Source organism: Etheostoma spectabile, chromosome 17, assembly GCF_008692095.1.
Source record: "Etheostoma spectabile isolate EspeVRDwgs_2016 chromosome 17, UIUC_Espe_1.0, whole genome shotgun sequence".
NCBI classification, from domain to species: Eukaryota; Metazoa; Chordata; class Actinopteri; order Perciformes; family Percidae; genus Etheostoma; species Etheostoma spectabile.
The window spans coordinates 13,248,947-13,264,598 of NC_045749.1; the positions used below are offsets into that span (position 1 = coordinate 13,248,947).

The 15,652-nt window shown below is 40.1% G+C and overlaps 1 protein-coding gene across 4 annotated transcripts in view; it reads right to left on the reverse strand.

Annotated features, from left to right (window-relative positions):
- LOC116704962 (Kv channel-interacting protein 2) overlaps nucleotides 1–15,652 on the reverse strand; it is a 98,853-nt gene that overhangs the window by 49,205 nt on the left and 33,996 nt on the right. The window contains exon 1 of one of the 4 annotated variants that reach the window (XM_032540765.1): nucleotides 9,524–9,774. The exons of the other annotated variants lie outside the window; for them this stretch is intronic. Within the exon in view, the coding sequence (XP_032396656.1) occupies nucleotides 9,524–9,611 (88 nt within the window). The 5' untranslated portion in view covers nucleotides 9,612–9,774. Of the gene's footprint in view, nucleotides 1–9,523; nucleotides 9,775–15,652 lie in introns of those variants that run through there. 4 annotated transcript variants of the gene reach the window in all.

Consider the following 15,652-nt stretch of genomic DNA (forward strand, 5'->3'; position numbering starts at 1 on the left):
TATTCCAGCTTTCTATAGATACATTCACAGTACCAAATCTGTTGAAAAAAATCTATTATTATTCCAGTACCCAAAAAGGTTTGTCCCCAGGAGAATAATGATTATCGGCCAGTGGCTATTACCTCTAATGTTTTTAAATCAATGGAAAGGCTTATGATAGAGAAAACTCCATACTGATGTGGATCAAATGTTAGATAGATACCAATTTGCGTACACAAAAAATCATAGTACAAATGATGCCATTCTAACAATAATGCACCTTGCTCTAAAGCACCTTGACAGTCCTGTTGCATATGCCAGATTGCTTTTTGTTGATTTCAGTTCTGCCTTTAACTCAATCCAACCATATATCATGCTTAAGAAATTAGTTCAGTTAAATGTATATCCTTTTTTAATTAGGTGGTATCACTCTATCTTGTCAAACAGGCCACAGCAGGTGAAGTTTAACTCCGTCCCGTCTGATACAACAGTGTGCAGCACTGGCGCCCCCCAAGGGTGTGTTAGTTCACCCCTCTTGTTTACATCGTACACAAATGACTGCATCAGCTCTGAGCCAAACCAACATATAGTACAATTTTCAGATGGCACTGTCCTTCTCAGTTTGCTTACTAAAGAAAGCAATACAAGCGTCCACCAGGTTGCTGTGGACAAGTTTGTCAACTGGTGTGATTCACACCAACTTCATATTAACACAAGCAAAACTTTGGAAATGCTGGTAGGTCCCAGATCAGCTGGAGACCAGATCCCTCTATCCATCCATGGTTATGACATCAAGCAGGTGTCCTCTTTTAAGTATCTAGGAGTGTATATTGACAATGACCTGAGTTGGTTCACACATGTAACTAATGTCTGTGCCAGAACACATCAGCGTTTCCACTTCTTGCGCAGGCTTAGAGTGTTTGGGGTCTGTAAAAATATTATGGTGGAGAGCAACAATAGAGTCACTTCTTCAGTATGGTATTACCAGCTGGTTTGGGAACTTGACAGTAAAATTATGGGAACACCTGCATATCTCAAACCGCAGGTGCGTTTTGATCAGGCAATAATCAGGCAGGCTAAGATCATTCTGTCTTGTTTTCACAGTTTGAGCTGTTGAACACAGGAAAGAGGTACAGGGTTCCTTTATGTAAATATAATAGGTATAAGGGACATTTGTCCCTCTCGCAGTTAAGCTCATTAATGAGCAGCTATGAACAATGACTATGAATGTTTTTAATGTATATCTGTGACTGTTATGGATGAAAAGGATGAATGAAATTGTAATTTTATCTTATTTTAATGTAGAAAATCACAGAATTTGCACAGGCCCTTGAGTAGCCCATATGTTGACTGTGCATTTGTCTTTTAATTGTTTTTAACCCTGTGCTTGTCGTTGTGTCTGTAACTCAATGTCCAAAACGAATTTCTCTTTAGGGAGACCAATAAAAGTACTTTGACTTTAACTACTACATAACATCTACTGTATGTGTTATTGTTCTTATACCAACAGCTACAGTTTTTGTTCAAGCTGAAACAAAAGCAACTCTTTTCATGATCAAGTGATCAATTTTGGTGTTTTTGATTATATAGAGAATATTAGGTACACTCATACTTTTATCACATAACATTATGCGTTTGTATGTACATAGTGTACCACAAAGAATGAGACAGTTATTGAGACACAATTGTATTATAATGTTTGGTAACACAGCACTACCTACAGCATAAGGTGCTCTTTTATGTGTCTTATGGCTGCAAAAACAAACCCTTAAAAATTAACTTTGCATTGAAAGTAAAGAGTCAGGTATCAACATTGTGCTCATATCCATACAGGAGCTGAGATATCCCTGAGGCCGTTCATAGCTATAGTTAGCTTAGATTTATTCACTGCTCTGATAGCTATAGTTAGCAGTAAATTCATCCACCTGCCAGGGGAACTTGTCAACGTAGGATGGAAAATACACTTCCATTGAGATAGTTAGGCTTTAATGACTGAGGGGCTGGCTGGAAAGAGCTGATTAGAAAATTAATTATTTATAAAAATACTACTAAAACCTTTCCCTGAAAACTGAAAAATTGAGAACAAGTCATTAAGGTGTAAATTGAATGTTCAGAATTTCAAATAAGGACTTTCCGTCTTTGTGTACGAGTGCATGTGTGTATGTGTGTGTGTGTGTGTGTGTGTGTGTGTGGGGGGGGGGGGGGGGGGGGGGGGGGGGGGGGTAAGTGTATCCATGTGTGCTGGAGTCTGAAGGAGTTTCATCAATCTCAAAAAAGATCCACAACTTAACACAGCTAGTCCGTCAGTCATTAAGCACAGACAGTAACACAGCGGTTGATCTCATCTTTCTTTGCATATTTCATCAATGCTCTTCTTTCTATTTACCTTTATCCAGTGTCTTAGTTACACTAGTTAAACATTTAGCGGGTGGTAGTGGACATAGATGGATTTACTACTGGCCGCTGACAGCAATTGATTTAGTTCTTTAAGCAACAGTTGATACTGCTGATCATTTCAGTAATTCATTAGCCTTTGGAGTTCCTTACTTGGGCTGTTGCTGTTCCCTTTCTGCAGCAGTCACTCTGCCATTTATAATCAAATTTTCCTTTAATTTCCAGTGTGTAATTGTGTAAGTGTAACAAAATCATGTTAAAAATTGGAATTTTGTTAAACCTTTAAAAGTGGTTATTGGCCTGGAGAGAAACATGACACCTCAGATCAATGTCTTCTAATAATAAGTTAACTTTGACAGCACATACTACTACAACATTCTTTCTGGGAGAAGCTGTATTTCAGCACCATGGACAGAGACACACAGAGAAGGAGCGAGAGAGAACATTCTCTTGTTGACCAAGGAAGAATAATGTTGGGTTATGTCTTCTTTATATAGTTCTTTAAATTTTGCTCACCCCTTTACACCCCCCTGTTACTTCTTTGTTTTTGACCATGTGTACCTGTCCTCCTGGCTGCTAATAATCTACCAAAATCAATGCTTCAGGACCTATGAGTGACGTCATGTCTATATTCTGTGGCCAAAACATTCTAAGCCAACAAACAAAGCCCTGTAGTCATCCATCAGTTAGAAGGATCAAGGTCGGAATTTATCAATCCTTTCTTGAAGAAGTTCCAGTGAAAGACAATCAAAATATATAAACATGTCCTTGTTTCTCCTCTTCTTCTCTGCACTTTGCACTCTCCAACACCTTCTCCTCACACCTAATTTTGCCCCCTTGACCACCACCACCACACTCAGACTGCTGCTAATAGGGGTTTATTTTTAGCACATGTGAGGTGTGTATGTGTGTATACACATGATGATCTCTGTCATAGGGGGGAGGAAGATGAGGGCTGTTACTATACAAGAAGTGTGGAGCAGAAGGGTGTAGAGCTGTGACAGGGACAATACTTCCACCTGAAAGCCCGGCATGCACAGCAAAGCAGCCGAAGATCAACAGGCCATTCTGCACCAGATCATAGTGCTCTTCTTCAGAGAAATGAGGGAACGCAGGGACAGCCTAATGCACTGTACCATCCAATTAGAACACAGCTCACACAGGCCTTAGCTTTGAGCGAGAACTTAAATTTAATCATATATCATTTTTAGCTTATTGTCCTTCCCTTGGCATCTCTTGAGAGGAAGTCAGAGAGCACGTCAAAGGTGGGGAGACTGTAACCTGCTTTGAGTAGCTATAAGAAGTAAAAAGTGCAGACACAACAATGATATAGACGCTAGAGTACCTGACGGGCAGAGCAAGCTAAAGCACTGACTCACTCAGCTTGGGAACGGAGCAAAATGTGAACAGCATGGAGCAGATTAGGGCTAAAACAGTGGGATAGATGCCAGTGAAAACAAATGATAAAAAAGCAAGCAACAGATACACAGAGGGATTATCCAGCATACACAGAGTGCACAAATAACTACAAACCAACTGTCGCTTTTCCTTTAATAACTTGATCTAGAATGCTCCTGCATGTGCATAAAATTGGCAGCACGTGTGAAACAGACGTAATGTTTAAATATAGATCTGCATACTTTTGCACAGGCTTTAACCTTAAACTTCCGAGGAGTTGATTTCTAATTTACCGTTTTATTTTGACTGTGAATGTACGCATCAGGAGGTGTCAATAACAGATAGAAAAAGAAGCGAATAATCAGCGCAATCGGGATAATTTAAGTGAGAATCTTCACGTCTGGCGACAAGACAAGTGTGTTCTTAAAATGGATGACAGCGCTCAGATGTGAGAAGATGTGGCATTTTTCTGTCTTTATCTATTCCTTCGTGGCTTCTTATCTTACCTTTCCCTTACTTTAAGGTAATTTGTTATGTCACACAACAGATTATCAAATGGCTGAACAACTTTAAGTGCATCAAATGAAGTGGAACAAAATCTTGTAATCTCTCTGTTTCTGCCCTGCTAGTCAAGCCTTACCAAACCCGAGGCTTTAGCGCTGCTTCCCGCTAGGTTTTCATACGACAACATTCAGCTCAGCTTGGCAAAGTGTCTCCTCTTCACCCCACAGTAACACAAGGGCCTTTAGTTTGGAGTAGTTATCCTTATGGTAATAAACAATTCCCATCCGTCTGTGAGTGCTAAGACCACATGCTGTGATATGGCTCAGCCTACACTCCATGCATGCAAGTACAGTAACACATGTGCACACACTTACCCCTGCAAGCTCTTCTCAGAATTTACCATCACAAGCAGCCTATGTTTTATTCATTAAGTCTTAGATTGACATTTAATGTCAATTTCTGTCAAAAGGAGAGGAAAGTGAGGGACTGGTGTGTAATGATATTTGTCAGAAAAAAAAGGGAGGGTGCAAAGGTGACACTGTTAAACTTGATTAACTCTACAGGTGCTTGAAAGGGTTTAGGTTCAGAGAAAATGTACACCTACATACATACTCCTAACAGTATTGGAAAGCTTTCATAATAAGAATACAAAATGTAATTGCAGCACTAGCTCACAAAAATACATACACATAAAGCTGGGACCGAACATATTTTATTCATAGACAAAAGGTTGATAACAAAATCTCTTTGGTCACAGTCCCGAGTGAACTGCAAAGAGAATCAGCTTCAAGGTTCTTCAGAGCCGATGTGTGTGTATATACCCTCACTGGTGTGGAAGGATGCAGACCCATGCAACAACAAGGTAAAAAGCACATGGGGGAGGTAATGAGAGGTTAACAATTAGAAAGTGCAAAGTTCTAACAGCCTCTAGAGGAAGACTAACGGCCAGTTTAATATAGAAAAATGTCAATAATTTCTACTCTGAAGAGGGAAATGAATGTGACTTGTAGACTTAGACTAGACTACGACCTAGACTAGACTCCTATTAGTCTAAGTCTAAGTCTAGTCTATGATTTCTACTCGGAAGAGGGAAATGAATGTGACTTGTACATATACCCTGAAGTGCAGGTGAACACTTCCTGCAGTGAGATATGTACGTGCCGTGGTCGAGGGTGGATTTTGTGAAACAAATAAGTCACAGGAAGCTAGTCTCTGCATCGCATGATCAGCATCACTTGAAGAAAATTAATATTCAGTAATGACCAGCATGTATTGCAGCTCATTACACACCTACCAAAGACATTAATCATCAGACATGAAATATTGATTTAAGACTATTCATTATAAGCAATTTACAAGCCAAAGCAACGTGTTTGTGTACAGTAACTGTGGACTAAAGTTGTATAAGCCACAGGGAGTCGTTAGCTAATTTGATTACAAAAGAATTGACCCTGTGAAATGTTTTGGACACACATTTTGTCTCTTGACCATGAGGAGACTATGTGGAAATAGTACAAAAATAATCATGGGACAAGAGCACAATGTATAAATTGGACAAAGAAAGTATGTGAAAGTACCATAAAAAGGACTTTTTTCATCTGTTTGTCATGTGACGTGAAGAGGTTAGCTGTCAGTTAAAGCCCCGTACGCATCCATGGCACACCCAAACTGGTGTTTTTACTTATGCTGCTTTAGACCTCTTCTCTGGGCTGCATGGACATGTGGAGACTGTTTTTAATTCACATCTGCCTTACTTCCCTGTTAGTTTGCAACATTGCTACACCCAAATTCAACCTGGCCAAAGGTTGAAGCAGCCCCCCAAAAATTGAAAACTCCTGTGAAAGTAAGCATGGCCTTTAAGCATAGGCACAAGATCACAAATGCAAACTCTTTATTTTCATATCAAACTACTGCTTTTTATTACTAGTTATAAGTTAATAGTTATTTATTACAAAATTGTAGAAAACCAAGCACCAATAACTGCTTTCTAGTCTCCTTCACAAACTGTGTGAGACACTTTAATAGCACAAAGCAAAGGTATGTGACATTGATGGGGACAGGAGGTACTGTAGGAGGATAGAAGAGGGTACAGAAAGAAAAAGGAGAAGTGTGCTGTCAGCTTGGACTGTTTATGTTAGATAAGGACATGACTAAAGGACTGATCAATAAGGCTCACAGAGATTCTACACAGCCAAAGCCAAAACATCTACAGACTATGTTAGTGTCATGCAAGAGAGTGAAGTGGCAAGGGAATATAGTGTGTGTAGAGTTGTTGTATGTAAACTTGTGTACTTAATGTATGCGTACAGGTGGGCGCGCAAACAAGTTGAACAGTATTTGATAGCTATTAATTACACTAAAAAAAGCTAATTTGGTAGAAGACACACACAAACACACAGCCTCGTTTCCCCTACAGGGGCTATTGAAACCCACCCACACACACACACACACACACAGACACACGCACTCAGCCTTGTTTCCCCTACAGAGGCTAATGAAACAAAAGGGCAAAAGGAGGGTGACTACAAATGACTGTCAGTAATAAGCACACGCACACATACAACCACCAACAAGCCATAACCAGACAATCAGGCTCCTCGAGCATTGTGTAGGTCTGTGGTGGGATAGGCAGAGAGCTCTGATTATAGTTATAATTGACAGAACTAATTATAGACACAAGAGCCTATCCAGAAACACTGTGTGGTATAAAGGCTTAGGGGATATAAAATCAAGAAAAAACTGGTAGAATATTTCAAACATGATCTACTGACTTTATCCAATGACGTGGAATAAAAACACCAATTAACACTGGGCTTTCTTGATGTCAGGTGTCCTTTTTTGTAAAGCATAAATAACTGTGAGGTTAATACACAGTTTAATGGCAGAGTACATTCTTTCCATGCCCACCTTAAATAGCACATCCTTCAGCACCTTGGCACCGCCAAAAATGCCACAATACTCAAATATCAAACTCTGAATGGCCTTGATGAAATCCCTATGTTGCAGAGCCATTACACAGTTCAGCCCTCACTGGCTCCCATCCCACTGAAGCCCCCCCCCCTCTTTCTCTGGAATAGACACAGGAGCCAGTAGTCATGGTAACTCCATTCTGGGTAAACCTAAGGACGTGTATGTGCATACACACACACACACAATGTTTTTAATAAATACTTAATAGAGGGGAGCCAGTAAAGGAGCATTGAGAACGTGGGAGCTAGATGGCTATCTATAGCTTTACAGATACTGTGTGTGTGTGTGTGTGTGTGTGTGTGTGTGTGTGTGTGTGTGTGTGTGTGTGTGTGTGTGTGTGTGTGTGTGTGTGTGTATGCAAGAGGCACTCTACATCAATCATTACAATAATTACAACTCTTTCATATATTTATACGGCTGCACATCAAAGTCAATTCATTAATCAATCGTTGATTCTGTCTGTAGCACCAAAAGTTCCAAGGACGACTCAGGAATACATCGTTAAATATTTTTAAATATTTTTTAAAAGGCTATATTTTTTTTAAACTAGTTTTTAACAACCATTAATCAAACAGGAGGAAATAGTGTATGTTCCTGAACTATTTTCAGCACTGGATTAATACATTTGGTGAAGTGCCAACAGTATGATGGAGTATGCAGGATTGTGTGTTGTGTTTTAGTAGTTTTTTGAACAACAATAGTTGTCTATATGGCACAGAGAAATAAGCTGTAACTATGACATTATCTGCAACTTTGACTACACTTTTCATGGGATTTGTTGACACGAAGAAACATACAGAATCTGATCAGCCTTATTCATTTATTAAAGCCAATTAATCATTAACTGTTTCCATTATTGCTATTGCTATAAAAAAACATCATATTAGAAATGTTGATTATTGTTTCTTTCTGACATGACAGAATTGGCTATCACACCCAATGTTATTGTTTTGATCAATATACAGTGTTCATATATGGGTTATAACGTATGTGTGTGCGTGCCTCTCACCACATACAACATATCCAATAGCTGGTTTCAGAAAACGAACACAAAGATTTGCAGATCTCAAAGTCTGAGGAGATAACAAGGAGAAAAGCCGAGATGGAGATGAGGGACGGGATGTCAAATTAGCATTGACACACCGCTCTATTGACAAGGTCATCTAAACAATGCTTTATCTCCACCTTCTAGGATCATCTGCTGGGATTCAATAGAACCACCCTACTTGGTTGTTTTTTCCACAAGGCAATGTGAACTGCTGCTCAATATCTCTCACAAGAAAATAAAAAGGGGGAAATGGATGTAAAGCTTTGCAGGAGGCTGTCAATAGGCAGCGTTAAAGGACACTTTATTCAGCCAACACTAAGCTCAGTAGGAAAAAGAGTGTGAGGACATACCAGAAATAAGACCTTTAAAGTATCAAGAAAAGATTGTGATGGTGCTTATAGAACTTCAATTTAATCGCAGCACACAGATTAGCATTAAAGTTATGTGTTACTGTACAGAGAGAGTTAGAGAGGAGGATGGGTGAGTTAATATTATATTGAGAGCAGAGTGAAGGGCTTGAAAAATGTCTGTGTATGTCCTTCTCCCACTAAGAGTTTCTCACAAAAGATGGAATGCCACTTGCTTCCAGAGGGCAATGTGTTTGACTGCTCAAGAGAGAACAGGAGGACATGGAAGGGCAGAGCTGTGGGAGGGAGGAGGGAGGAAGGCATATAGAAATAGGGGAAGAGTGAATTCATTCAACCCCAACAGCTTTCTAATTCTCAGTGTGCATACTGATCATTCATTCTATCTTATGCATTGGAACTGAGAAAAATGGAAAAAGCATATCCCAACAAGCATATATACATACTTATGCCATTGCTATGAACTTAGATTATGCAGAGAATAATCTTTAACCTGTTTGATGCCTACGCTTTGAATGGTTTCTCTGTCTGGAGATGAAGCGAAGCACTCAGACGTACTGTACACTCACGCACACCATGGACTCGCACATAAACCGCACAACTTCCTTCACGCTTTCTGAAAAAAAATAGACTTGTTTTTGATCTATGCAAAATAAGGATGGCATCTGCTCCATCATTGTTCAGGTAGAGAACAAACTCAGCCACAGGTCACTGGACTTATGGACCGAGAACAGAACCATGAGCAAAGATTAGAAACTACATCTGCTAATTACACAACTCCGGGGAAGACTGTGTCCACTTGACTTCCGTACTCAAGAAAGAAGCAAAAGCTCTGGGTGTGGAAGTGGAAGTTTTGGGTGCCTACCTTGTGTGAGCGTTCCCATGAGGAAGTGGTAGAAATAGCGAGCCACCTTGGTGAGCTGTCTCTTGCACCTCTTCCTGCACTGGCTCATCTTGGTGCAGCTGTGGTGGAGGTGATGATAGTGATGGTGTTGTTGGTGTTGGCTAGTCTGCCGGGGGAAGCAAGCTCTCAAGGTAGGAGGGGAGGAACAGAGCACTGTTGTGTCTGTGCGTATGTGTGAGTGTGAGTGTGTGTGTGTATATGTAAGTCTGATTGCCGCTGCTTCTCTTCTTCTCCTCCTAACTCACCCCTTCTCTTTCTTCTCTTTATCGTCCTCCCCCCTCTCACTTTCTCTCCGCTCTTCACTCCACCTGTAGGGCGCTGGCTGTCAATCAGCCAGCAGTGCTCTGCCTCCTCCCCTCAGATTCTGAGAAGCCCCATTCTAGCCTCTCATTGGATGGGAGCGGAGTATGGAGGAAAATTATGGACCGGCGCACATACAAGACTGTATGTGTGTGTGTGTGTGTGTGTGTGTGTGTGTGTGTGTGTGTGTGTGTGTGTGTTTGAGCCAGCAGGAGGTTGAGTAAAGTGACAGTTGAAATAAAGCAAATCCATTAATTGACATCACATACCATCCTTCTCCATCTGTCTGTCCGTCTAATTTGCTCATTATTGGCAAGCAACGCATAACAGCAAGGAAAACGAAAAAGAGAATGTGGAGTGTAGGAGCAAAAAGGAAACGTGAAGGTACACGAAGAGACAGATATGGAGGTAGAGATGGGGAAAAAGGAGGAATGCATAATTCCCCTCCTTTCTCCAGTGTGGAGAAAAAGCTTGACAGGAGAGAGAAAGGTTGTTGGACAAATACTATCACACACCAGCAGCTGATGAACGGATTATTATCTGCTATCAGAGAGAGAGAAGAAGAGAGAAGAGGAGCTTTAAAATCCTGTGGCATTGAGAAAGTATTTATGCAAAGCCTGTCTGTCTTCATCCTTATCATTCTGCCTTGTTAAAGTGGGTTAAAGTGGGATCTGGCATTCCATTCTTGAATTTGAATTACTACTGATACTTTAATAAAGATTCTATCCACTACACAGCACTTAAAGAAAGCTCCCTTTTACAGCTTACCTCTTATTTTCGTTATTTCCTTCTTTCAAAACAGCCAGGAGTTGAGTTTTTATTATAACTAAATTATGACTGGTGTGATAACTAAATGCCAAATTAATCAGAGCACACAAGGCCAAATGTCCTCCTAGTTACCACATTGCTAAGGTTATTTTTAAACAAACTGACGCAGTTCACATAAAAACACACCGGGGCTACGTTCACTTCCAGCAAACGTATTGGAGAACAGTGATGACAGAAGAGCATCATTGACCTGTCTTCCTCTCTGGTCCAGCTCAGCTAAAAACACCTGATCTGCAGCACGTTACTCTGTTGCTACCGTTTCATTTTCCGGACACTACCGAGTTTGTAGCCGGTAGGCTACCGACAGTGATCGTCCCCTGTTACACTGACTTTAACAGATAGTACGCGGCTATCTTGCTTTCATTTATGTTTTTATTTTTATTTTTTTTTACAAATGTTTGAACTCACTACGAACCGTTGTCCTGTTCATGGACTCTCTGGACATGCACACTGCTGAGAGTCAACAGGTGAAACAGTGGAATGGATATTTGGCAATATTTTTTAAAACACTGATGTATGAAACTGCTGATTACATTAATTTACTTGTTAAGCGAATAAGCCTTCCGGATCATTTAGGCCCACTTCCCCTGTCTGTTGACACATTTTATTGTTTCTCCTTCCACAACTCCTACATTACTCCTACCTTTTCCTCTCTCCTCCCCAATGTTAAATTAAAAGGGATTACCATTACCACAGCAACCCCACACTCTTTAGATTTTTCAGGTACATACACACACACACACACACACACACAGTCTCACACACACACAGTCTCACACACACACACACACACACACACACACACACACACACACACACACACACACACACACACACACACACACACACACACACACACACACACACACACACACACACACACACCTTGTCTGATCCTTAGGTCAGGTAGGAAATCAATGAAATGTCAGGCAGATGCTTCCTCTTAATGATTTTTTTTGTCTTTCTACAGGCTCTGTGCTCTCATTCTTATTTTGAAGTCAAACAGAGGGGTCAAAATTCTGGTGAGTGTGTGCAAGAGTCGATGCAACACTGTCAAGAGTCCTGACATTACCAAGTAACACAGCAGGATACTGAGCATGTGGGAGAGCAGATAGAAAATACTTTAAGGTTTTTCTGACTCTGTATTAAAGGATTACATTCTATTTATTGACAATGACTCGTGGCCTCTTGGTTCAGGGATCTTTAATGATTCAGGTCAGGATTCATGCCCCTACTTTGAAGAGTAAATGCAGGGTTCCGCACATGCCTATGGGGGCTACTACAGTAGAGAGAGAGAGAGAGAGAGAGAGAGAGAGAGAGAGAGGGAGATCTGCGTCACTGGGTTTATCGGTAACTTATTTCAACACTGTTTATTTCCTTTTCACACACATTTTCATGCACACTGCCCATCTCCCTATGAATAACAGGGTCTGCTAGAGTCACAGTGTACTTTAAGAAACAGCACAGATACACACATACACTACATGATTCAAGTTCATACACATACTGAGCTGAAGATGAACTGAAGCTCTAGATCGAGTGATCAGAGTAGAACGAAGGATTACAGACTTGCAGTGGTGGCTGTTACAACACACCATTTCAAAATAGATTTTTCTTTTTGAGAACATTCTAAAAACTGCCCCGCCATGAACACACTATTTTTTTCTGCAGCAAGAAATCTAAAAAGTAAACAACAGACTGAAAATTAATTTAAATGTAAATTTAAATTTAATTTTCTTCCAGGTTTTGGACCATACATGTGATTCAGATTTGAAGTAATTTTCCCTTTTTGCAGAATACTAGCTGTCACTCAGAGACCTGTCTTGCTTCCAGAAAACTAAATATTTACCTTCAGCTCTGACATTGAAGGTGAACATGTCAGCCCTCCTTTCCAGATATCTGACAGGTTTACGGATGTTGTAGAGAAGCTTGTCTGCAACACTGATGCGCCATCAGTTGAGCCAACCAGACAGACAAACACAAATAGTACTGTAAGAAGCAATGGTAAAATTATACATTGACAGGATCAGCTGACTGTTACCCAGCAGGGAAATGGAGATTTTCTACAGGGGGTATGACAGAGGTGATTGGAAGAAATAAAAAGAGGGGCGTGGCTACTTCAGAACAAGATAATCAATCAATCAATCAAACTTTATTTCTAAAGCACATTTTAAAAACAACCAGGTTGACCAAAGTGCTGTACATAGACATGGAACAATACATAGAGAGAATACAACACCAGACAAATACAACATACAGTTCTCATGCTGGATTAAAAGCCAGGTAAGATAACTGCATGTTTTGTTGTTTCAGACACAGGATTCTGTGCCAAGACTCAGCAGTGTGTGTGTGCGTGTGTGCGTATGCGTGTGTGCATGTGTGTTTTTCAAGTTTTTCCATCTAGCGGTCTTAGTCACCACCATCAAGATATCATCGGTGACCACCTAGCAGAGCCAAATCCAGACTGCAGTCTATTAGCGACTATTGCCAAGAAAAACTACACAAACAAAGAATACAATACCTGACATGGCAGGCCATTTCAGCACCAATTATCAGCTGACAAAAGCTTTTGTATTTAGAGTTGATATAATATTTAAGACTTCAATTAAAGGCCAGCAGCTCTTAATTATACTTATGAAATGGACTAAAACTAGGGTCAGACTTAAAACGTCAGTTATCAGAAGGGCCGGAAGAGACATGCTGGCTGACAGATAGACATACAGAAATACAAGAAGAAAGATAACGAGTCAAACTTGCTGCAATATTGACCCGATGGTGAACCTCCAGTTCTGCAGAGTGATTGGTTCCATCAGTAAGATAGAGACCCTGGAGGCCTAAAAGACTTGAACTGACCATGAAATGGCTGTCAGAAACATCATCAAGCAGACTGGAAATCTGGGACGTTTTTGGCAGGTCAAGAGGAGGATGAATCTGCCCGACTGTCTGACCTCACCTGCTTCCCTCTTTTCTTTCTCTGTTTCTAAACTAAGGTTTGTACTGAATGAGAGTCAGATGCAGGGAAAAATGCAATGAAAGAACAAGTTTGTGTGCCTGTGTCTACGATGGACAACATAATGATTTTCCACGGATTTGGAATTGGTGCAGCAGTCTGTGCAGGCTGCCATATGATCACAAAGGCACACAGGAATGTTGGAGGGCAGATGTGACACTGTCACTTCACTCAAGTATCTGGCAAAGACATGCACATACACATTTGTTTTTAACACTATTTATGGGGCAGGCAGAGGCACCAGCTGGTGAAACCCACTCAACACTCTATTCACTGGGAACATGTGACTGTGAAGGGAAGGAAAGGAGAAAGGGAGGAGGAAGGAGAAATAGAGGGAGGAGCGAGAAAAAGGCACAGGTGGAAACACTCAGCTTTAGGGATGTGCAGTTAAGCCTTAAATACAAAGAGAGACATTCTGGGCCCTACAAACTCTGCCTATCCACCCCTGCTCCATTTGAACATTTGCATGTAGGGTTTTGCATGTTACAAACTACATAGTGTGGATAATAAGTGGACAATAAAACTGTATGCATATGAAACTTCAAGTTGTTAAACTTTTACCACCACTGTGCTGACTTGTGCAACTAACCAATGACAAAGAGATCAAACTAAAAACATATATTTGCTTGCAAATAGCTGTGAGCTAACGCAAGAAATATTTGACGATTAGTATTTGCAAAGTATCCTGCATAGATCAAAATAGCAGCACAAGAGCCTTGTTTTTTATGTTATTATGTTCAACAAACATTATTTTCTGCCCAACACTGTAAGCACCTATGACAGATACTGAACATCAGCTACATTTTACGGGGTTAATATAATCCTTTCTTATGATGGCTTCTGGCATAAACCATAGAATATCAATCAGTCTTAATATAACTTAATATATTTAATTGGTCTTTATATGAATGCATGATTGAATTAAAATGAACATGATGTACAGATGGTTTTAGGGATGTAACACAGTTACAGTTAAACTGAACATAATGTAATGTAACAGCTGAATAAGCAAGCCATTCATCCGTATCCATGGTGATTGACGTATTTTGCTTATGAAGCGTGGCGAGTGCGTCTCCTAGTTTATCTGTTTACTTATACCTTTCCCTTCAATGTGCTGTAAAGGCTCTCCACAGTTGCAATGACTTACTGCAGAATTAGACTGTGTAGTTAGTAGAGATCAAAGTACAAGCTACAACATGTAATTTAATGTTTATCACAAATAAGACAGATTAGGGGAATATGGGTACAGCAACAAAGGGAAATTGCATCATTACTAAATAGCTCCTGCAAACCTTCAAACGTCACACACTCTTGATTCAGTATCACTAGGATGTTGAGTTTAAGCAGAAGACAGATTTCAGTGTTTTGCTGTTTGACAGTTATTCATAAATCCCAAGCTTTGGTAGCAGCAGATGTTTCCTAGTAGAGCTGTAACAATTACAAATTTTGCTGTACAATTAATTGTCTCAGAAATGATTGCAATGAACAATATAATTGTCTCTTTTCATTCAAAATATTTATTATATAAAAATAAAGTTTTGAATGAATTTCAGGATATATACATTTAGTTTCAGTACTGTGCAAAAGTGTGAGGCAGGTGTGAAAACATGCTTTAAACTAAGAATGCTTAAAAAATATAAATAATGATTGTTTATTTTTATCAATTTACAAAATGCAAAGTGAGCAAACAAAAGAATAATCTACATCACATCAATATTTGGTGTTAGTACCCTTTGCCTTCAAGCCAGAATCAATTCTTATAGGTACACTTGCAAAAAGTCAGTCAACGTTGAGGATCGTAGACGCAGTGGTCGGCCAAGGAAACACATCAAGCTTTTTTGCCTTTGAAATCGGAAGATGTCCAGCAGTGACATCAGCTTAGAACTGGCAGAAACCAGTAGGACCCAGGTACACCCATCGACTGTCCGGAGAGGTCTGGCCAGAAGTGGTCT